The sequence below is a fragment of the Enoplosus armatus genome, chromosome 9 (assembly GCF_043641665.1).
Source record: "Enoplosus armatus isolate fEnoArm2 chromosome 9, fEnoArm2.hap1, whole genome shotgun sequence".
NCBI lineage: Eukaryota > Metazoa > Chordata > Actinopteri > Centrarchiformes > Enoplosidae > Enoplosus > Enoplosus armatus.
The window spans coordinates 11,406,829-11,432,088 of record NC_092188.1 but is presented as its reverse complement, the minus strand read 5'-3'; the positions used below and the strand labels follow the sequence as shown (position 1 = coordinate 11,432,088).

Here is a 25,260-nt window from a genome sequence, read left to right as displayed (position 1 = left end):
GGAATACAAATGTGAAGACAAGTCAGCCTGCAGGAGCAGCTGTGACACCTGTAAAGTGTGTATGTAACCTGTCTGCTGCTCACACATATTAGCAAACAAACGTCCCTTTCTCTTACCTACCCAACGCACACACACTCATACACGCATCCACACACACACACACACCATCTGCTTCTCATCTCTTTGTTGTTGTGGGCACTAAAGCTTTACCTTCATTTGCTCCCTTTTTAGAACATTGAGCAGTAGCTTTCTCTCCAATCTGCACAATTTTGACTGTACACAGGAATGGGTGATGTGGATAAAATTAGAGCTGCAACTACCGATTATTTTCAATATCGATTAATCTGCCAGTTATTTGCATGATTAATCAATTAATTAATTAAAAAAAAAATTGCCATCACAATATCCAAGAGCTCATGGTGATCCAGTGTCTTGTTTTGTCCCACCAACAGTCCAAAACCCCAAAATATAAAATTTACAGTAAGGTAAGAATTATATTTGAGAGCTAGAACCATCAAAATTTGGGCATTTTGTTTGAGAAATGGCAATTCATTGATCATCAAAATAGTTGCAGATTAGTTTTCTCTGGATTGACTAATCGATTGATCATCGCAGCCCTTAATGAAATAATGGAAAATGGAATTCTATATCAAAATAGCAATACATGTCATGATATATTACATAGATTTGAAAAAATGGGATGGCAGTAGCAATAGCCTAAATTATTATTATTTTTTTAAATAAGTACCTCGATATTAGTATGTAAGGTTATGATGTGGGTATCACAACACTCAAATAACCCGTCACTTAACTGTAATGTAGCCTTAAAGACCAGGAAAAGGTTAATGACTCTTGATTGATTTATTGACCAGCTCTAACTGTACACACATGCCCACCGATCTGCCCCAGTGTTGACCATCATCATTTCCTCTTCTGTTCTCGTCGTGTCTGAGACACGTAGCTGTTCCTCTGACCAAGAAAATAAAAAGAGAAAATGATGGAGCAGAAAAGGTGAGAAAGACTAGTTGACAGGAAAAAGTAGAGGAGAATAGATGGAGGTGGCCGAGGGAGAGAGGGAGAGCTAAATGCAGGTGTGACTCTGCCTCTGAGAGAAAAACCAGCGAGTGCTGGCTGGCTGCCGCTGCTGTTAGCTCAGTGGTAATGATAAACATTACAGCAAACTAATGGATGGACGAGTCGGCGGCCACGGCCTCTGATGTTGCTTTATCTTCTCTCTGAACACCCAATGGCAGATTGCTCACAACCTCCACGGCCTCGGACAGGAATGTGTGCTAAGCAAATCACCAGCCGCACGGACCGACAATAAAGCTCGGGTTTGAATTTCAATCAGCCCGTGACCGGGAGGAGGGATGGAAAGATGGAGGCAGGCAGGCAGAAGGATGGCGCTGATGAGAGGAGGAGAGATAGAAGGATGGAGGGAAGGAGGGGAGAGATGAAGGGGTCAGCTCAGTGAGATAAGGGAGGGCAGGGAATGAGAAATGGAGTATGAAAGTGAAAGCAGATGGAGATATTTTACATAGAGGCAGATAGATGGATGACAGGGGGTGCGACGAGGGGACAGGGCGGAGAGATAATTACTAAGATAGAGAGGGAAGTAAGCGACAGGAGAGAAAGAGGGGAAGGGATTACAACTTTACAGCACGGTGGATAGATTGGCAGTGGCAGACGGAGAGAGAGGGAGGACAGAGAGGTGCAGGAGACGAGAGGAACAGGTGATGTCAAACAGAGACGGAAAAGAATAAAAAAGAAAGTGTGTTTGAAGGGGAGTAAGGACAGTAAGTGAGGGAGAAAGTCCTTGCCAGAGGGGACGAAAACGTCAAACACTGTTGATTCATTTCTCTCATGTGTTTTTTTGTAATGTCAGCTGCACCCGTTTGTGTTCTTTCCACACTTGAACACATCTGTGAAGGCGTACACGCACGCGCTTACCAACTCATACAGCATCAGTGCTTTAGCCAGCTGCACACATACACACCACCATTCATAAAGGCACAACAACGGCCTCCCAAGACACAACAGCATCTTTTCATATTCTGGAAATTGGCTGAATCAAAGTGCTGTTAACTAGGCAGGGAGTCAGTCTGTCAAAAGATCCCCACAGCAGTTGAGGTGAGCAGGTGGCACATCTGGTTTCAAAAGAGATATTTTTAAATCTCAAACCAGAAGGCAGCAGTATACTAATGACAGTCCCTGAGTATTCCTGCGATCACATTTTGGCAGTATCCAGTACACTGGAGCTATACTGGAGCAAGCTGGAGGTGTATTGTATCCACGAGGAAGGAGGAGGGTGGTAAACTCTGAGGAATAGAGTTGTGTTGTGGGAGGAGATATTTTGGGTTTCCAGATTTCCGGAAGTAAAGGCCCTGTTCATTCTGTGCATAGGAAATTATTAGATGACTACAAGTTGGAGCACATTGCACATTGGGTGGGCTTGAAACTCTCCTGGTAGAATCATCAGTGCAGAAGTTGGAAAGTATCTGGTCCTTAAAAACTTGATAAGTCAAGTACGACTACCAATACCAAGTAATCAGGCTTAGGATGTAGCTGTGCGCGTTGCTAACAGGGAGCAGAAGCTAATGATTGTTGCATGTTCGGACAGAAGCAAATTTTAGAAGCAGCACAATTACATACAAAGTCAGTGTGAACACGTGATTAGATGTGAATTCACCTGAGGCTGTTTGAGGCAAATAAACACAAACGTGTATGACAGGATGCTACAATTAGCTTCTCTCTCTGTCCAGACACACCTTACTTTCTATTCAACAGTTTACTTTTAAATGCTGGATTTCAATTTTCGATTAATTTGGCAACTGTGCAGTATTTTGTTGCAACAACAAAGCGTTCCAACCGCACGCCTCCGACTTGCTTCTTCTCCATAGCAACAGCAGTTGAGACTCATGGGTACTGTAGTATTTAGAGCCTTTTGCCAAACCAAATTCATAAAAAAGCATGCTTCTCAGAAATGACCTTGAAATATGTGAAACTGTTGGTCATAATAACTTGGATATACTGCTATTAAATTATCCAGGAACTGACCATGGAGAAAAATGCTTCCGCAACCTGCAGTTCCTCCAACTTTGCACCTCTATACACGAAGAAGTAAATTATTACACCTGCAGGTAGAGCTTGGCAACAAAGATTGAATTTCCCCAACTTTTGCCCTCTACTGTGAAGGTGAAAACAACTACAAAGTACACGCATACATTTTGTCCAACTCTTACTCTTGTCCCATTCCGGTCGCTTTTTAGACCACAGTGTGAACTAACAAGAGAACGGTGCCCATTAGCAGATTGATTTTGGCGTCACCTGTGCTGACAAGCTTTAGGGGAAGTGGGATGGAGGGATGGCGAAGGAAGGGGCTGAAGGAGTAAAGAGATTAGATAAAGACGAAGCCCGTCTTGTAGCTGTCCTGTTTGCGTGTGCTCCTGTCTCTCTCTGCATGGATGATAGAATATGACGCTGACTTAGTGTCAGACTCCTTGCTGACACATACTGTAGTTAGAAAGAGATTAGAAAGATGTGAGAGAAAGGAGGGGGGCAGGAACGAGAGAGAGAGAGGATGAGGGAAGGAGAGGAGGAGATGGAGGAGGACAGATGTATAGATTTAGATACAGTGGTGAGCACCCAGTGGTAGTCTGTGTTTTCAGTAAAATCTCAGTGAATGAGAATTTACTCTCTTCCTGAGCATTCTTCCTCATCTTCACCTTCTTCCTCTTCGTCCATCACTTTCACTTCTTGCCCATCTCTTCTTCCTTTCCTCCTTTGTTCTACTGCTTTGTTAACAGTTTCCTTTATCTCTGCATACGCTGTCACTCTCTGCAAAACCAACTGGCTATAAGTTGGGCCTTTTCTGATTTACTGTCACTGTGACTTTGTCGCTCTCTCTCTCTCTCTCTCTCCCCCTCTCTATCTATCCATCTGTCTGTCTCTCGCTCTTTCTCTCTCTCCTTGTGAGTCTCATATTAAATTTTAATTCCCTGCAGTGGAGGGCCAGAGAGCCAGATAGTGTCAGAGCCTGACAGAGGCGTGGTAAAGAAAATATAGACAGAGTGACAGGTTGGAGTGGTGGCACGTGTGTGTGTGTTCGTGTGTGTGTTCGTGTGTGTGTTCGTGTGTGTGGAGAGAGAGGAACAAAGACATATGTTCAAGTTTCTCTTATGTGTTGACTATTTTCCACTGTTATTATGTGACAGCTGTTTGTAATGTTTTTAGATTAAGACTAGAAATTTGAAGTGAGCAAATTTACACAAATGTTAGATCTCTTCCTTTTCCTAAGTGTGTATTTGCATGTGTGTGTGTGTCTGTTTGAGTGCGCGCATGCCTTTGCCTGTTATTGCGTGTGCACTGTCAGCAAAAAGTTGGCACTGAAACTGATAAACCATTATGCACAACGTGGGAGTGCATGTTTATGTGCCATTTTGTGTGTACGTGTGTGTGCGAGCCAGCCTGTGTGTGTTAGGTTTAATGATCTTTTTTGATGGTCTGGTGTAGCGGATATTGAGATGGATGGTCCATATGCTCTTTATGGGCCATGCATATTTCATATTCCAGCAGCAAAGCAGAGCAGAGCAGGCATTGCTTATATGGCCAGGATGTTGCACTGGGACGTGGGCTGACTTTATGAGAGCTCATATACACATCCCACTGCTTTGTCCCCTTTGAGTAAATGCCCAAGTACGAATAAATACAACACATTTCATAACCCTTCCAGAAAGACACCTACATATCCATAAACCTTAATGTCGCACATGGAATATCAGATCTTAAATGGACCCATGTGGCTACCTGTTGTATGATTCACTGCCTTTGTCACTGGTGCATGTTTGCATGTCACTCAGGACAGTAGTAACAACCCGCAGTATCTTTATATGAATAAATGCTAGCTTTGCTACTTTCCATTCCCATTTATGAAACACAATAGTGATTCAGCCCGATACCTTTTTCATTTCCTGTTCTTTCTTAAGAAACACCCCTAGGCACACAAAAAAGCAATGTCTTTTATGCTTCCGGTAGAAGCAGCAGCAGCAGTTTGTTTTGGAATAAACAGATGAAAAGCTCAATAGTTAGAATGAAAGAAAAGAGCGAAACCTAAAGAAACTCAAACCTCATCAAAGACCGCTTTTCATATTTTGCTGCAATATTTCAGTGAAGGGACTTTTTTGAGGGAAGTGCAGGGCAAAAGTACCCACAGTAAGCAACAATCAGATAGACTGGAAGATATTGCCAATATAATAAAAAAATAAATAAAGTAGGGCTATGTGGATTATCACTTAAATTAAAGCAGTAAGTCACAGTGAGGCTGCAGCGTGAGCACAGACACATGCAGTACACCCACACACAAACACAGATGGAAAAAATTCCCTTTTTTGGCATAATGGAATTTCTTTGCCACCTTCCACTCACTCATTTCACATCCATATGTTCACAGAACTGCTTAGGATGTGGGCATCAAGTTCATGTATTTGGGAGTGGCTTGTGTACAGCTTGGAAATGTGTAAACCAAACATTATTAGAGATACACTATTCCTGATATCTGGGGATCTTGAAGGGCAGGAATGTTTCCTTTCCCTTTGAATAGTAATTGGATGGACAAACTCTACTTTCTGATATTTTATCTGCTATACATGTTCTCAGATCCAGTTGGAAAAGCCCCCACACAAGCACACATACACAAGGTCCACATGAAAGCACATTTTGCTGACTGTCACACGATGATTGACAGGTCGCCACCACATGGAGAGGTGTATTGATTTCACGAGAGAGTGAGAGAGAGAGTGAGAGAGCGAGGGAGAGGGCGGGTACGACAGATTGACAGGCCAGTAGAGGAAGACAGAAAGGGAGGGAGAGGTGTCGGAGGAGGAGGAGTGAGAGGACGTCAAAAAGATTGAACCTGAAATGAAAAATTGAACGAGAGACGGATGGAAGGACACTGATAAGGATGGAGAGACAGAGGAGGAGAGTAGGGCAGAGCGAGTGATAGTGGGGGAGAAAGGGAGGGAGAGGGGAGGGAAATGGGAGAGGGATGTTCCACTGATAGACTGTCGAGTCTGACAGAGTCTGCTCATGTTCAGTGGAGAGAGTCAGCCACATCATGAAATACTGACACCAACACGCCAAACACACACACATACACAAGCTTGTAAAATCAACAGGATTTAAAGCTTAATGTGCGTAAGTGTATGCAAACAGGTTTTCTTTAACTACACCTCAATTTACTTACATTTCTTTTAATCGCCATGCAAGGAACCAGCATGTGTTCTGATGTCGCCTGTCCTCAAGCTAGATGTGTTTCCTTGCAAATTATTCCATTTTCATGTTGTTTTATTGTACGACTCTCACAGGCTTTGCAGAGTTGTACTGACAGGTAATTTACTGGAGTGTGAGGGAGATATCACGCAGCAGGCTGGACTCTGGGCCCGGTGTTGGCTGACTCTGGTCAGGGCTGGTTAGGAGGAATAATTGAAGATAGCGGAGCAACGCTTTATACTGTTGTGTCTGTAAAAGCACTTCCCCAACACACACACGCACACACACACACACACACACACACACACACACACACACACACACACACACAGCTATTGAGTGTTACTCTGCACAAACTCCCAAGTTTCTGTTTCCAGTCTGAGTGCATCACCACTAGTCACTTGTAAGCCTATTGTGTGTGGAGTTCAAATTTGGCATCGGTAGACTTTTGGCTCATTCATCACCCAACAAAATCTTTTTGTTTCTGTTATCACTTTGGCCTGCGCACTGTGAAGGGTCTTAGCGCTGAAACATCTGTGCTGTGCTTGTCTTTTATGTGCTGCTTTGATAAAGAATAAAAATAGAAAACTCTCGAGATGAAGTGAGCCTGAACATTGTGTTTTTGAGTGCTTTTTCCACCTCCTTTCAGTGTTTTACTCCATTGATTCCACGCAGCAAAATTAATTTCCTAAATGGGTAATTGAGCATTTATTGCTTAGATTAGCATTGTGTCTCAATCTGCATGCCTTGTGGCCGAGTATATGTGAATACATTTAATTAATTCTCCACGTCACAGTGCATTAAAACAACACCCATAATGCTTGAAATGTTAGAGCTCAATTTCATCTTCTATCTGACAAGAATGCCCAGATGCATTTAAACACTTAAAGACTTCATGCTGGTGCCTGCTTGTACTACCGAGTCTACTATTTATCTCACTGGCCTTTTGTGTGTGTATGTGTGTTTATCCATCTGTCCCACCCTGAGAGTAACAGCGCTTCTGTTTGCCCCTGAATTCCACATGCTCGTTCTGTTTCTGGCCTTGTAGCATTGTGTTTTGTCTCTTTTTGAGGTTGAACATGTAATTTGTTTAGTTGTTAGCATAATTTTAGAATGGTGTTTTGTTTTTTTTGCAGTATAACTGAAGTAAAGGGGCCTAAACTTTAATGAAATATTCACTTCAGTCACCTTTTGAAGTCCCCTCTAGTACACACATGAAGTTGCACAGCCCTGCACATCTAGCTAGTTGTACAGTACATGACCAATCCAGATTTTGCCTGTAGCCCTTAGTAACAAACCCCTGCTCTCCCTCTCTGCTTTTAGCCTTAATTCTTTGTTCATTTTGGAGCCAAACTGAGATGTAACAAAAAACTCTCCTCCTGAAAACGGTGCGAAACTGAATTTGCCACAGTAATAGCTGATGATTTGTGATAATGTGGAATAGTAATAAGTGGTACTTAATTAGCCATTAGAGAGACAGAGGAGAGATGGTGGATAAAGAGGGGATAGATGGGTTTTTGCACAAAGCAATGAACCCCTGTAGCCCCCTTTTTTTTGCCACAATAGCTCCATAGCTAGGGCTTCTTCTGTCGTCATGGAGACTAATGTTGAAAGCCAGCTGTGGTTTTGTCTTGGAAGCCCATTAGGCTGGAGCTCAGTTGGCACTCCTCTCTGTCTCGCTTTTCTTTCTGGCTTCGCCTCCTCAGAGTTACAATGGCCAAAATATCCTCTCCGCGTTTAACTTGTCTGTGATATCGAACATGGGTCAAATAACGGTTGCAAATCGTTCTGAGCCTTTGTTTTACCCTGTTTCAAGTGCTTGATAGGGGATTTTTGTTTCTTACATTAGCCAAGTTGGCCAAAGCTTGGACAAAAAGCAAAGTGAGTTTTAAGTAGTTTCCTTTAGTAGCTGATACCTTTTATACAGTAGGCCCCACCCGCCTTGCAGTTCAAGTAGGTTAAAACAAGTGCAAGCAGATAAAGAATTATTTGCAAATACTATCTGACCCAGGTCTGCTTGATGGATGGCACTACTTCTCATTCCACATTGTCCTTCTGCCTGGCAAGCACTGTTTCTTGCCCCGGATCCCTTATTAAATTTGGCTCAGGAGAGGGATCTGAGTAATGTTGTTGTTGTTGTTGTTGTTGAAAACGGCTTATCCCAGCGCTGGAGCTCTTTTCCCCTCAGCCGTGATATTCAAGCCTCCAGACCCTGACCCAAACACATCAGTCAGCGGGACACGGGTGCCATGTGACTCGTCCAGGAAGTGGGCTGAAGCAGGCCGGGAGAATGATTGTTATGCAGCAGATTGATCAGGTTTCACAGGACACCGCCAAACTATCAATCCGTAGGACTGTATACACAGGCGAGTGTATGTGTGTTTTTGTGTGGTTTTTCTGCCCGGGCAGGGTCAGGACTAGTGTTGTGTGTTTGGGGCAGCGAATGTAAGAATCAATAGCTGGGTCAGAGGGTAATGTCTCACTGAGTGCTGAGTCTATACACAGCCATCACACAGGATCACTATCAATCATGGGAGAGCTTAGGGAACATACGCTCTTTCTCTTCTATGTGTGTGTCTTTGCCTCTGCTGGCCCAGTGTCTGATGGGATCACTATTGCTCATGTAAGGGCTTTGGGAACAGAGACACAGGGAGATGTAGGGAATGAAGGATTGATGGGAGCAAAGTGATAGAATAAGGGGGAGAGATCGGTTGGTATTGGCAGATACTTTGTGAATGACACTTGGGGTTTGAGAGATAGAAGAAGCCTTAAAGTGAAGAAACCCTCTAGAGCGTAAAATAGGCTGCTTGTGAACTGGACGATAAATTAAAGTTGAAAGCAAAATCAATAAAACACGCAAATTAAGGTAAAGACCAAGTCCCGGTCTTATTCACGGGTTAAACAACATTTTTCTTAATCAAAGTGTTCTGTCCTTCCTCCTTTCCGTTCTTGTCGTTCATCCTTTCATCCACCCACATCTCTGATCTCCTCTCCTCTCACTTCTTTTTCCTTTGTCTTCTTATTCTGCATGTGTTTCAGCCTCGGCTTCCACCATCTGTTGTATCGTGCAGTTGTTCATTTTAATTTCCTCACATCCATCCATCTGTGTCATGTGTGTTCGGACAAATCCCACAAAGTAAAGCATGTATGATTGATTGCCAATAGCATGCATGTGTAGGAGAACATGCTCGTCGTACATATAATGGGGTAGTTAGAGTGCGTCTGTCCAATGTGGCTCTGTGTGAAAGCGAGACACCTCAGTTCAAAGGGCTAATAATGCCTGCCATTAGGTTTCGTGCTGCTGGAACACTCTCTCACACCACATAGTCAATATCCACAAGCAGAGAGAGGAAGAGAGAGGGAGAGGATGATGGATGGAGGAAGGAGAGAAAGAGAGGAAAGAGTGCTTAAAGAGCTCGAGAGAAGTGAGACAAGAGCAGAAAAATGAAGCAAACGAGGGAGAAGATGTAAGAAAGGGGGCGGAAATAGAGAAAGATCCAGAGAAGGCTGCTCGTGTTATGGGATCATGTCAGTGCTGCGTGTGAGGCCGCTTGGCAAGGAACCCTGTTAGCTGTAATACTTTGATCAATTACCAATGATGAACCATCGCTCTGCAGGGCAGGACTGTGTGTGTGTGTGTGTGTGTGTGTGTGTGTGTGTGTGTCGGCCTTGAGAGAAGGCAGCATATTCCAGTCTGTTGGACACACTCTAGACAGGTATTGATTTCAATGGGGAGAATTTAGAACCTGCTCAACCACTACACCCTATCACACACACACACCTCACACACCTACAGGCATAGAGACAAACACACATGCATGCTCCTCCAGTGGTTCGGGGAGATGACGGGATGGAGAGGGAAATAATAAAAATAGACAGAAGATGAGAAAAGAGAAAGATTGTATCCTCATTCACCAGAAGTCACGCAGCAGTATCTTCAATGTCAGCCGATATTGAATTAGATGGCATCATCTCAGGGGCGTGTGTAAACACAAGCTCTTCTTTTAACGCTCTTGTCTGCAGGCAAAAGCCAAACGTAGATAGAAACAGAGAAAGAGGGAAGGAATTGAGGTAAGGAGACAAAAGAGAGACAATCAGAGCAGAGGGACTTGGAAGAGGAGGATACAGTAGGAAGGACTCCTGTCTGTGTTTGATGAGGGCCTCATTGATGCTACAGTTCTCTGGGAGTCTCCTTTCAGCGGGGGAGCCATTCAATTATACCTACCGCTCCGCTTGCTGATTGGAGTCCTCTCACAACAATGTTAGCATCTCCGTACCGAACTGAGATGGGATTAAGAATTCTGACCTCAGGAGGCAGAGTGGCTTTTAATTCCTGATTGGCAATCATTTGTAACACTGCTGGACAAGTTTTAATCCAGCCCGACCTTGTGCCCATCAGCAGTGTCTCCTTTGATTTCTTTAACCTTGATTTATCTTGGCATGCATGTTTTTTTTTGGCAATTCGCTGATGCTCATACAGTTACACACACTTGCACCCTCACAACCCAATCAGCCACCAGTGGTTTTCTGCTTTTGATCGTTGACTACACAGTAGTTGTAAAGAATGAAAAACTTAAGACACCTAGAATATCCCCCTTTCCACGTGTGCCCTGCAGATCAAGTCCTCAGATGATCCGTGCTAACATGTTAGCATTCACAAGTGACTGTTGGCAGCTAGCGTCATCTCTTGTGAGAAAGTAATTGAGAAGCTCCTGAAGAAAATTTGTCTTTTTGTGTTTATTAAGTCTTAATGATTTTTAATCAAAGTCTTTCTGGTAACATTACAGAACACCTGCTCACTATCTTACATTGGTGAATGAAACACCTCGAGAAAACACACGTTTCCAACTAACTAAGTGAAGACAACATATTTTCTTAAAAAATGTGTAATCTATAGCAACATAGTGTCATAATTATAGTGTTAGAGAAAAGGTACATAAATAAAAGGTAAATACGTGTATAATTGCCAATGTTCCTACCATAAAATTGTCACTTAAGCATCACAACAGTTCATCATATGGATAATAGATGATGTGTTTGTTGATATAGGCTACTTAATGAAGGTTGTTTGGATTGAAATGTAATATTAAATACATAAACCAGCAGCAAGTGAGGCAATGTGTAGAAGTTTTAAATTTTTATTCAAATGTCGCTGCTCCCTGATGCACCTGTCACACACTTTAGTGTTTTTTCAGTTATTTGACACAATTTCACAAAACAAAAACGCACTGTTTACTCATTTTGAATTGCTTTAAAAATAAACTTGAGTTCCTTTATAATGAAAAATCAAGCAATAGATCTTTTTCACAGCAGACATTTTGACTTATCATAGTAGGCAAAGCACAGCTGTTACTAATAACATTAACAATGGCTCTGTTTTATTCAAGTGTCCCAGTAAGCCGTGACAGCGTGACAGTGAGTTATATCTAGCTTTTCCTATTGTGACATATCAACATGTCTTCTGTAAAAATGGCCTATTAATGAAAATATGTGAATCCACAGATTATGTAATAAAACAATTTACTGCTGTTTATCACCAAAAGTTCAAACGTCTTATTTTAGGCAAATGGCAGTTAAGTTAAGTTTCCCATTGGCTGATTGAAATTTGCTATAAAGGGACCTTCTCCCACATTTGCCGACCTGTCATCACAAGAAGGTTTAATAAGCCAAGTGCAAAATGTGCCTTAAACAGGATATAAATTATTTATATATACCCTTGACAATTCTGATTGGTTTAGAAAATCTAAATATAGTTAATAATGCACGGGGCACACATGGATGATTTTGGTGTCCTCATTGCTTATATTGACCAATGTGCTGCTGTTGCAAAAACATGGTATGTATTCAGTGTAATACCATGCTATGGCTTTGTCATAGTTGAAGGGGAAAACTACACTCACTGGTTTAAATCTTTTGAGCTTCCAGTTCGCCTTAGTGCCCCCCCCCCCTTCTCTACAAAGTCCACCATCTTGCCAACAGAGAAGAGCAGAGTAAGCCGGTCCTCCAAGCTCTAGTTACAAAAAGGAATGCTTGCTCTTACTGTCAAAGTGTTTTATTGATGTACAGTGCTCCAACAGGCCAGCCAGATAATAGGCAGGCAGGGGGTAACTCTGTGGCATTATGTTGCCTATGACTGATTTATATAGGCAACATATTCTCTCTCCCTCTCTCACACTCTGATGTGATTTTACAGTAGTGACATTGATCCAGGCCCACTTTGATCTTGCTCTTAGCTGTTGCTCCTTCTCGCTCCCTCCCGCTATCACCCTCCGCTCCCTGGTGGCCAGACTCTGCAGCTTTTAACCCCGACTACCCCTCGTCTCATCCTATAAATCCTCCCATCTTTCTCTCCATCCCTCCATCGCTCCGACCCTCTGGTGGATCTGTGCATATACGTGTTCTTTTTGCCGCTGCTCTGCTCCGGAGAGTTGTGCTGCTGATGAAACGTCCCGCTCCATCTCTCGGCTCTCCCTGCCAGGTATCACTTACGCGAGAGGAAATTAGTGGTGATCCAACACGAAAGATAAGGGAGGCATCAGGAGAGAGCAGGGGAGAGCAACGCATCATGACATTTCATAAGCTACTCCACCTCTTACGTTCTGTATCACTGTGTCTCTTCATCTGTCTTTATTTGGACTTTTCATTACTATCCAATAAACGCCAATATATATCATAAAGGGGAATAAAAAAGCCTCCACATTTTGGGATAAAATGAGAGTCATGATTTTCTCAGTCAGAGCGGATTTTCGCTCACGATTTGTACAGAAACAGCTTTTAGAATTAAAATATTTATTGCATTCTCTTTTGTCTTGAAGCAGACTGAAGGAAGAATATGATCGCGACTGGTACGAGGCTGTCACATCGACTTTGCTCAAAGGAAAGGGCACCTTCCCAACAGACAGTTTATATCCAGCTGCTTCACTTAAATGATGAACATAAAAAACTTAAGTCACAGTGCGGCGAGTTCATGGATCTTTCGTTCCGTTGTTCTGAAATTTTCTTTCTATCACTGTCAAAGTGCCTATCTTATTAATAGAGTCGGTTCATTTAATTCTGTCGGTGCACACCAGCACATATACCATTGCAAACATTCGGGGTAGAACTATGTTGATAGCAAAATGCATGTACGCTGTGACCAGAAAAAATGCAATACAATGCCTGTGCAGTAAATATTACTATACTTTTTTATTTTTTTATATATAATTTTTTATTTTTTTGACATCTAGTACTTTGGTTGTTTTTGTTGACTGCATTGTCAGGTACATTTTTTGACTGTTCTTGTTGAATTGCAATATTATGTTTCTAATATTATTTTACAGTTACAGCTACAGTTTTAGAAACACCATACCATATAAAGCCTTACCATACAGTCCAATAAAACAACACTACAAACAGCTTCAAAAATGACCACAGAGCTGAATCAACACCCGTCAGACACATTGACAGGAACATTCAAAATGTACAATAGGGATAATCTCACTTTTTCTTCTTCGTCTTCTAGGAGTCACGTAGATTCTGGGTCAATACCAAGTACCAATCCAACACCAGGGATATCTTTTCAGTTTAAAATCTGTATCTCGCTGTGTGGAACTGATTTGGGCCATTCCTCTATCTAATCATTCTAACTGTATTGTTCTCGGGGGTCACATCGTGTTGTTATAATTTTGCAACAACAGTGACTAACACTTAGTGAACTGTATTCACGAAAAAAGGTCTACTAAAAGATCAGTATCAGTGCCAGTACTGATCCAGTATGTCAGAGGGCTACATCTCCGATTATAGTCAGTCCAAGACTCGATGTGCATTAATGTGTCATTGTATACTAATGAGTTAGCAGAGGTATGATTAAAAATCATAGTTTTAATGCCTGTAATCCTTTACGCCTACCCTAAAACATGCTCTCTTCAACACCTAATTCACTCTTGGCCGTGTCTATTTACTGATTATCCACGGCCTGAAACTAAAGCATAATGTGGGTTTAGACAGATCATTGCAACATTCAAGGATTCTGATGTCACACGGATATTGGATTTGCTGTTATTACACACTTAAGGTTAATCACTTGTTTTTATTCTATTTTATGTGTGTACGTGTGTGTATATCAGAGACGCACCCCCCTAAACATGTCACTCCATCAAATGTAAAAGTTTGGCAGGTGAAAGGTGAGATGCTTTGATGTCACACATTGAAATGCTTGTTTGCGCACGCACACCAAAGCAGGTATGTGTGCACACATACACAGGGAATCCTAAAGCCAGCTTTTATCCTGGAGTAGTGATTTACTTTCAGATTACTCAAGATGCTCCAAGTGGCCCTCCCCCTCATTTTTCTCTCTCTCTTTTCTGCCATTATCCCTTCATCTCAGCGAACTTGCTTTTCTTTGGTAGCGTAAAACTCCAACCGCCTCTTTTCTTCCTGTCTGCTCCGTTCTGGCTCTCTCTGCTCTTTTACTCAATTTGCATTCACGCCTCCCTGGTGGAATCAAACTCATCCCTCACTTGTGTTCTTTCTCTCTCCATGTCTCTCTCTCTCTCTTTTGCATTCACTATAAATATAGTTCCCTTGAAGCATTTTGTGCTTTTTTTCTACCACTAATACCACAAGAAGTAAATCTCTTCTGCAGGCTAGTAAATGATGTAATGAGAGAAAGAGAGGAGAGGAGAGGAGAGGAAGAGAGCAAAGGATGAATGTTGAACAATTAATCTTCCGTTCATGTTACTTTGAGAGAAAGGGGTGAGAGAAATGGAGAGCGTGGGGAGAAAGACAAATTCAGGAAAGGTTTGAAGGGAGCGGTAAGAAGTGATGGAGAGAGGGGGACATTTGGAACAGTGTTTCGATCTTCATTTAATAATTGAATAATAATCTCCCTGGAGACATGACCTAGAACTGGCAAAGAGGGAAAGAGGCAGCGTCAGGCTGAGGATGACACACTGCTGCCCCCTTGTGATTTTATGATGTCACCACTATAACGTTTGTGTGTGTGTGTGTGTGTGTGTGTGTGTGTGTGTGTGTGTGTGTGTGTGTGTGTGCACACATGCTCATCGGCGTGTGTATGATTTACAACTGCAACCTGTCTCTGTCACACAGATATGGGCCTGCGCCTGTGATGGGGAGAAAAAGAGGGCTTTTGGATGTCAGGAAAGAATCTATTTCACTTTGTCACACAAACTACACACACATACACTCCCAGACACAGATTCAGACCTTATCTTCCTGTCAAGCTGAGTCTTTTTTAGGGTTGACGCTGATATATGAGCTTTTGGGGTTGGGGTTGGGGGGGGGGGGGGGGGGACGTGGCCGGGACGTTGACGGCTGACGTGAGCGCAGCATTGCGCTCAGGTTGATGTACGAGCACTGGGGTTAGGGGACAACGCTGCGCTGACACCAGGAGAAGGAGCTGTGGCCCTGGGGCCTTCAGTCCATACTGAAGAGCCAGCTCCGCATTCTGTGAATGCGGCAGCCCTGCAGCCACAAATACACACACACACACACACACTCATATACACACACACACACACCTGCTTTGTGTTATTGATAACTCAATTACTCTCAAACAAAGATTTGTTTGACCCAGAGTGTCTGTTTCAGCATATCATACAATGATGTGCGATGTTATGTTGTCTTTGCAGTGGTGTATGTGACGTGTGTGTGAGTGTTGTGTAATGGCCCAAAAAACTGAGCATATCTAAAAATGTTGCATGCATATTTGGGAATAAGAACCAGTTAGCAACATTCATTGTGGTATTTCATGCTAACTTTAATAAAACACAACAAATAGTGCAGCTACATTATATAAGTGTGTGTGTGTGTGTGTGTGTGTGTGTGTGTGTGTGTGTGTATCTGTGCTATCAGCGAAGGCGCTATTCTGTGTGAGCATATTCAAATATTAGCAATACAGAAGTTGTGAAAAATATTGTGTGTAATATGTTTGTAGGACTAACATGAAATGACATTGGTTGTAAATACACTATGAAAAGAAGGACACTGTTCATCATGTTTTGCACATAAAAAAAAGTATATTTTATCCTGTGTGTTGTACATGTTAATTTGTTTATTTATTTTGTATGTGTGCTAAGCACTGTTAGCAACAATCAAGAACATTATGATGTGTTGACTCTAGTTAGTTTGAAATTGCCTGTAAAAGATGACAGATTCATGAAAATGCTATTTTAAATGTCTAAATGAAACACCTTTTTAATGATTAATGTTACAGAGGAGAATTTAAATGATATGGCATATGTGTGTTCTCGCAACTTTGTGATTATACTCATTCTGACTGTTTCTGCTTTCTCTCTGTGTGTCCAGTCTGCGTAGGGAGGGCTACACAATGCAGGTGAACGTCAACGACTACCTGGACATCTACTGCCCTCATTACAATGACAGCCAGCGCATGGTGGGCACCGGTGAGCAGTACGTCCTCTACATGGTCAGTTACCGTGGCTACAGGAACTGCGACCCCCAGATGGGCTTCAAGAGGTGGGAGTGTAACCGGCCCCACGCCCCCCACGCACCCATCAAGTTCTCGGAGAAGTTCCAACGGTACAGCGCCTTCTCGCTGGGCTACGAGTTCCACGTTGGACAGGAGTACTATTACATCTGTGAGTGGAAACCAATAACCAATATCACGTCAATACATGTCGCTATTAAGTGTGAATGTCCTCCAAATATGAAAACAAGACCATAAAGTATAGTAAAAGCTTGCTGTTCTTGCAGGAGGTGAGTGAGGGAGAGCAGACTACAGCAGAAAATACTCCCTATAAGATTAAACATGTTTTTTTTTTTTTATTGTTAAATGGATTTGATGATTACTCAGTTCAGATTAGCCAATATACATCCTCAGGTAATTTCAGGATAACAAATTGCTGTTTCACATCTAATCATATCACCCTGCAGTCAAGCAGGCTCATCCATTTTGTTGATAGCTAATCAAATTAACTCGCAACACCTTGCGCCAATATGGCACTGTATAAATAATGAACTTTTAGCTTGTCAGAAAACCATTTAAAAACAAATACTTCAGGCCAAGGATAAATGCCTCATGTATTAAATGGCTATATAATGAGTGTAGTACTCAGACTTCTCTAGAAAGTTGTTTTATTATGCAAGATAAAGGTGATAAATCAATTTAAAATAGTATTAATTTGGTGCAATTGGTGGTTATATTATTTAAATTTAAGACATTTGAATGTAAAGGGAAAGTTTGACAATTTGAATGTATGTTGTTTTGTTTTTTTTAATCCTGCACAGCTTTAAAAGGTCTTTTTCTCAGCAGACATTTTCACAGTGTGTCACAGTGTGACAGTGAGCCAGCTTGAACTATACCAGGACCCTGAAACTGAAGCAGCTTAATGGAATTCAACCATCATTAATTTTATTATTTACACCTGTGCTTTTCCTACTGTGACATGTCTAAATGTCTTTTCTTTTTTTTTATAAAATGTTGTATTATATTATAGCATATACTACTATATACTAAACATATAATACTATTACATATAATACTAAAATAAGTCAAATTTAGACTTAAATTAATGAAGATCAGTGACATATTTTCCCATGATACCAAAACGTTCACCTCACAGCAATAAGGTCACACGTCTAGTGTTTTTTAATGTTCATCCTGTATCTTTGTGGTCCTCTTCGGTGGTCGGCTTTTTCTCACACAGTCAGAACACATACAGGTCAGGTGAATTAGAGAACCCTGACACATGGATGTCAGTGAGTTATTTGTTCAGTTATGTTCATACAGTCAGTTTAATGTGCTTGTCTCCCCTCATGTGAGTGCTAAACACGGTTAAATGCGGCCACAGATTTTATTTTTCATTCGGCTGAACTGTGCTGTGGGTGCTCTACCACTTTTTATATAAAAAATCAATTTATATATATACCACTTTTTCCTCTGCCGATACGGATACCTAGATTCTAGGTATTGGTTTCACTGTGTGAAACTGATGTCCTCACAAGTGGAGATGTTCTTACACTCAAAATGAATTATAGGCTAGAGCAAATTTTATATATGTTGTTCTAGAAGGTTTAAAAATTGTGTTAAAGTTTTATGTTACGTGTAAAATTGTATATTAACTGTGTTTAATGTGGAACAGTCCCATCTGGCTGATATCCAATCTGTTTAATAAGGTCAGTATCAGCGCTGATACTGATACAGTGGTTTGGATTCGTGCATTACTTGATACGTTGTTCTGGATTATCAGTGGTGTAATGAATACCATCTTATCAGCACATGGACAGGCAAAACTTTTATCACATATGAAGCAGCAAAATCCAACATGGGTCAGTTTATGTTGAGGAAGACGCACGTGAGCATGATGTTGATCTATCGTGCATTTTATGTTTTTACAGCCACGCCCACCCATCACCACGGCCGCAGCTGTCTGAGACTACGAGTGTACGTCTGCTGCTCCACGGGTGAGTCTCTCACTTGGTGTGTGTGTGTGTGTGTGACCTGTAATGCAATGCTTGGACCTGTTTGCAGACTGTACCTGCACCCATCTGGCCGCTCTACCCATCTGGCAGCCAGCGGGCTCCCCACGAACCCACACACACTTATTACTCACACGCTCACACCGGCTGCATACAGATGCATACACAATCTAAATACAGTCTAAAACAGGCAGAGCTATTAATACTCCTGCTGAGTTTCCCCTGCAGCATTTTCACTCACAGCACAGAGCCCCCCCTTGATCCTCTTTTTCTTTCCTTCTCTCTCCTTTTCTGTCTCTCTCTTCTGTGTCTTCCTGCTCTCCCCTCCACAGCAGCAGAATGGAGCAGCTCCAGCTTTGAAGGCCGTCACCCCCGCCTCCTCTTTCTCTCCTCTCCTCAACTCTCTCTTTCCTCCTCTTTCACCCCCCCTCCTTCGCTCCCTGTCAGAATCCATTTATTGCTGTGTGCGGTCAGTGGGTGGCTATGTATATGTAGTGTTAACCTCTCTCACTCGCTCTTCTGCCTTCCTTCAATCTCTCGACCCTCTCTCTCTCACACACACACACACACACACACACACACACACACACACTCACACACACATACACACACAGACTTTGATCCCTGGCCTGTCCGGTCCTTTTAACTTCCACCGCCCTGTAGTATTAACCTCTCCTCCCTTTCACCCCCCGACTCCGTCGCTCTCCTTCCCTTTTCACACACTGCCTCTCTTCAGTTTGATCTGCCTCCCCTCATCTTCCCTCTTCTGTCTCTCGGTCTCACTCTTTCTCTGTCTCTCTCGCTCTTTCTCTCTCAGGGCTGCTGGTGATGTTGTGGCGGGTCAGTCTGCTCAGGGGGATTTTTTTAACCCCCACACCCTTGCTTTGCCACTCTCTTGCATGTTTCTCAAGATGTCAAGTTGGATGTAATTAAAATCGTTTGGGTTGGAGCAATGGTTTAACCCTCACTCTCTCCCTCCCTCTTCTTCTCTCTCTTTCAGCCTCTGACGGGGATGATGAGCCAGAGCCTACAGAACCAGACTACACGCTTAGACCAGGCCTAAAAATTGACGATATTGGTGAGTCACACACTCACTCGCTGAAACATACACACAGGAGGTTGAGTAAGTGTGGAACACATCTATCCGGCCCGTCTGGACTCATGTTTGTCATTCAGATCACATCAGTCTCAATTCATGGAAATCAGATTATTCACACTTTCAACCTGCCATATTGAAGTTAAAGAATAATTATTGTGCTTTTTTTCCTCATTTTCAACAAATCCTGTAAACTGACTAAAAGCAACAATGTGTCTCAATACATTTAGATTTCCACAACCTGTCTGTGCTGCTCAGCAACAAGCCCATTTGTTTTTGCTGAAGATATAAGTTATGAGATATATTTTTAAGAAAGATTCTGAACAGCTGGGCACTGTAGTTTTTAGCAAACATCACTCAAACAGGGGTAAATGTTTGTTTTCAGCGGCGGATTAATACACATTTGGTTCTCCTCTAGTAATACAGCTACAGGATGGTATGTGGGACTCAAAATAACCTGCAGCGCCCGTGTTCATTGTAATGAAGGAACATGTCACCCACACCTGGTGTGGCTCGTTTATGTTTTTTAATAGTTTTTCGACAATGATGAACGTCTATGACACAGAGGCCTGTGAAGGCTTTGGTTACACAGGCAATGCATGTTAGTGGGATAGATTCATTGTTGAAAGAAATAATTTAAAAAAAGGATACTATGCCTGCTATTTCCTTCATTTACATTACATTCATTTTCATGTATATGGACCTGATAAAAAAGGTTATATATTTGCTTCTTTAATCATATATGAATTCTCAAAAGAGCACTGTCCTTTACTGCCTTATCTTCGATTAATGATTCATTTTGGTCTCTTTTTAGGTGAATATTGTGTTTTCACATCGTCACGTGTTAATCAGGACTTAAACTATTTTTTCCAAACGCTTACTGTCAGGCTGCATTCACCCCAGAGTAGCTCCACCAATCAGATAGGGCAACCCAGGGCAGCACAAAGTCTCCAAAGCACTTGGTGCTGCTCTGTGAGCACATATTGATGGTGAACTAAATGAACAAATCAACATTTCTTTATTGACTCAAAGCTTCTCTCGTTTGGATTATAACAGCTGAACAATGAGAGGGCGCTGATTAGAGAGACTGTCACTCTTACTGCGAAGCTTTAAAAAGAGGGTCAACAAAAATAGGAAAAGTGAGGACGTAGTGTCCCTCCATCCCCAGTGGAAATTACACACTTTTTATGGTATTTGTCAACAAAATACAAAATATCACTATCCTTATCCTTTCAATGCTGACAGCAGATTGATTATTGATATTTGATGGCAGAGTGACCAGTTCGCTGGCCGTGCAGCATCAAAAGTGGCCTGCTAAAGTGAAATATGCCGTTTTCAAAAGAGACCTTTAGTACAGTTACATTAACTTCACAGCACCAGCTGGCTTGTCAAGCTGCTGATCCTGCTAAACAACTCTATGCATATTCATTTCACACTTGCCATTTTCACCCGGATAAGCAAAGAACACAGAGTTTCATAGTTAGTTACCATAAAAAAAAATTCATTCAGAAAAGGAAAGGCATGTTCAGATTTCCTGCAGTTAACTCCTAGATCTTGGCAATCGCTCCCCGTTTGCCCTCATGTTCCTCTACTCTCGTCAGTATTACGTAACCGGTGAAATCATGGGAATCATGTGAATCATGCTAAATCTGTTAGTACTGGGACTGAAATTTGGCAGCGATTTAAGAGAGAAGCTGAGCAGTAAATCAATAAGTGACAGACTTTCGGATAATCTCTCAGATGATCATATGGATGCTTCTCAGTGTTATGGCATCAACAGCGCAGCAGCACAATAACGACATGTAGGCCTACAGCGCAGCTTGCTTTGCTTAGCTAGCTGACACCCATTACACAACCAGACATGTGGGTATCAATCATCATCCTGTCTTGCTTTCACCGTCTTCTGCAAGGTAGCCTGTAAAATATAGTGCTGTACTGTTGTTAATCTGTGTGTGTGTGTGTGTGTGTGTGTGTGTGTGTGTGTGTGCGTGTGTGCTCACATGCGTGCAATAAATCAGTCTGTTCTCATAACTGTCGTAAGAAAAAACTCATCACTGGCTGCGGCGAATGGCTGCAGGTCATATGAGTTTGCTGAGATACCTCTCCCTCACTTCTTTTTCCTCCCTCCTTCGTTCTTTCATCTTGTTTCTCTCTCACTCCATCTCCTTTCTCCATGCCCTCCTCGTCCTCCCGCCCTTTAATTCCCATCCTCCATTTTTCCTCCCAGAGCACAAGTAGGAATGCAGTGAAGGGGAAAGCCACCAAAACTCAGTTTATTCACCTTTTGATGTGTGAAATTGAGTTTTTCCCTCTTTTAACCCCCCCCCCCAAAACGATATTAATCTCAGGGTTATAGTATGCATTCATGCTATCACAGTGATGTAAGCCATATTAAAATAGAGAAATAATTTAATTCCAAACTTATATAGTTTGTTTGTTATATTATATTGTTATATTGTTCTATTACTTCGTGTTTTCTTTTTTTTTACCTTACTGCACAGATTGGAGTCAGTTCAGCCATACTTTTGTTTGCCACTGAGCAATACATATACATTCTCATCACGTATGTGCGCCTTCCTTTCCTGCAAATATTTGTAAACACACATGCGAAAGATGCTCATTCCAGTGACAGAAAATATACACTTTTATTCAAAAGCACACAGAGTAAATACAAGTTACACTGATGAATATACAGAAAAGCAACAGTAATTAGCACAGAAGAATAGTTGTATTAGATGTACTTGAACATATAAGGAATGCGGACTACATGAAAATACTGTTAATATTTAGCGAACGGCTGACACAATAGCAGAGCACAAATTGCTGCAGCTCCTATGGGTCATTTTCACCTGTAGTGCTGTGTTGCCAATTAAATTAATAGGATAACCCAAGTGGTGCAAGAGGAAGTGAGAAAATCAGCAGGGAGCTGTGAAATGAACTGAAAACAAAGAAGCAGTTCAGTTTCCTATTCCCCTCCCTCGTTCTCACTCCTCCCGACTGCCAATTAGACTCATCAGATCATAGTTTTAATTACCGTTATTCAAAGTTCACATCAGCACATTCACACAAACACAAGGCGACACGCAAACTGCTCCATTCAAATCTGCCTGATTACCGTGTCTGAAAAATGTTTAACTAAGCTGAATGTTGCAGGCTCGTACTGTAAACCGCCCGTCTCTCTCTCCCCTTCACTGCTCACAGTTTATTTCCTGGGCGCTGCCCCTTTCAATCAGTGTCTACAGCCCAACTGTGGTTCCCTCCTGAATACGGCCTCTAGTATTAGATTTCATTTAGATCTCATTTACAACACAGATGGAATGGTGCTAGCAGCTCCCCATGCAGCCATGTGATTACTGATGGCTTTCAGTGGGAGGATACTCATTTACCCACCCTGTTGGCTCAGGTTACTGCATCTGACGATCAGGTCCGGCCATTAGTGGAGAAAATCAGAAGCTTTTTCTTTAATGGGCTTTATTGTAGCAATTACCACTCTCTTTAAGCGACAGTGTGTTTGGGTTGCTTTGCCAGCAACATCAGGTTGAGTATCAGTGAACAGAACACAGCACAACCTGAACGTCACCTCTGTTTATTACATTTGTCGAAACAGTATATTTTAATTCCATCCGTTCAAAATAACCCATATAAAGGTCTGGGAATCACATATATGTTGTAAAATGTAATGAACTAATTTTTGTCCATAGGTGAGTGTCTTTTTCATGAGATGTCTCTCCCTGATGCCTATTACAAAAATGTATGTATGTATATAAAAAAAATATATAAATGTATTTAAAATAGAAATTCTAAAATATGTTAGAAAAGAATAACAAACTATATACATTATATTACGTATATATTCTTATATTTCAGCTCAGACAGAAACCACAACAGTTGCATAAACAAAAACAAACAGACGTACGTCACATGCCCCCTGCACAAACATCGCGCCAAACCTGCGCGCCAATGATTATGTGTTTGTGACGATGAGAGACAGTGGGCAAGTGTGTGTGTGTGTGTGTGTGTGTAATGAGACGATTAGTGGAGCCACACTTCAGAACCAGTTTTGCGAGATGCTCGGCAGTCTGCTGTTTGTGTCTTCAAAACCACATTCCTCTGTCAGTCAGCGCCGGAGTAACTGTGTCCTGACCCCTCCACTGCATGCTCGGTTACAGAGCGGTCAAAGCATTTAACCTGAGCTCCGCTGCTGCATAGACCTCATTAGATTGGCCAGCAGAGCATACCAGAAGAGGCCATCTCTAAAACCAGGTGTCAGCCAGTCATTACTCTGCTGTCTGACCCACAGAGCAGCTGGAAATATTCTTGAGCTAGATACGGCGCTGGGTGGAAACTCTGAGAATACCCCCGCTCTGCTTCGGTGCCATCGAACCGTAAACACCATAGTTCCTTATCAGCATCAGCCATCCTGTGTATAGATGGAAAATGTGTGCTTCTGTCTGGTCTCCACTCTCATTAATCAAGTGACTACAGAGGGTGTGTCTGGCCGCACGTGTGTGTCTCATGAGTGCAGGCATGCAGCGAACTGTCTGGTGGCTTGTGTTATTGTACATCGACTAGACATCAACGCATCAAACGGCCGCTAACTATTTTTAGGACATCATCAGCTGTACATGCGGTGGGGTTGGGGGGTTTACAGTATATACAGTGTGTCTGTGTGTAGTAGTATGCAAGAGTGTGACTGGGAATGTGTCACTTTATTAGAACAATAAGAGCTCTCTGATAACAGCTGCAGCAGTCTGTTGTGTTGCCTTTGTAGCAGACTTACCATGTTTTAGTGGGAGTGTGACTGTGCTGGAAGCTGCCTTTTGTTCAGTCAGTCTGTTTCATTAAAACATTTGCTCATGTTTTAGTAAAAGCTGTGCTCTGTAAGCAGATTACAACGCAATTAGAAGCACAGATATACTTTATCTTCTTAGTGCTTCGAAAGTGTTGAAAAAAACCACTGCTAGTGTTGTAATGGATTGATATAAAGAGATCACTCTTTCTCATTTGTTCCCTTTTCTTTCTCTCTGTTTCTGTGTTTTTTTCCAGATGAATTTAACCCTTTTGTTCCCAAGCTGGAGAAGAGCGTCAGCGGAAGCAGCCCATCCAGGGATCGCCTTCTCCTCACCGTGACAATGCTCTTTCTGGCCGCTCTCTTCATCTCCTAGCAACGGCCATCCCATCAGCGTCACCATGCCAACTAGCCTTGGGAGGGTGTACATTACAGGGGTGGTGGGGCGAGGGGGGTAGTAAGGAAGAGAGAAGAGGGAAGGAGAAGAGAGTTAAGATACCACAAACAGAGCAAAAGGCAAGAGAAACAAGGAATGAGAGTTTTCAAGCATCACAGTGTGAGTGTGTGTGTGTGTGTGTGTGCGCGCGTGCGTGCGTGCGTGTGTGTGTGTGTGAGGGAGTGAGGTTTTGGTGGAGTTGAAAGACCTTCAGGCACTCTGTGACACAGACTG

The 25,260-nt window shown here is 42.3% G+C and overlaps 1 protein-coding gene across 1 annotated transcript in view; it reads left to right on the top strand.

The window, feature by feature from the left end:
- The window catches only part of efna3b (ephrin-A3b), a 52,457-nt gene extending 27,491 nt beyond the window's left edge, over nucleotides 1-24,966 (top strand). Inside the window, exons 2-5 of the mRNA XM_070912095.1 lie at nucleotides 16,573-16,865; nucleotides 18,625-18,690; nucleotides 19,706-19,783; nucleotides 24,848-24,966. Of these exons, the coding sequence (XP_070768196.1) occupies nucleotides 16,573-16,865; nucleotides 18,625-18,690; nucleotides 19,706-19,783; nucleotides 24,848-24,966 (556 nt within the window). The remainder of the gene's footprint in view (nucleotides 1-16,572; nucleotides 16,866-18,624; nucleotides 18,691-19,705; nucleotides 19,784-24,847) is intronic.
- The last annotated feature ends 294 nt before the right edge of the window (nucleotides 24,967-25,260 follow it).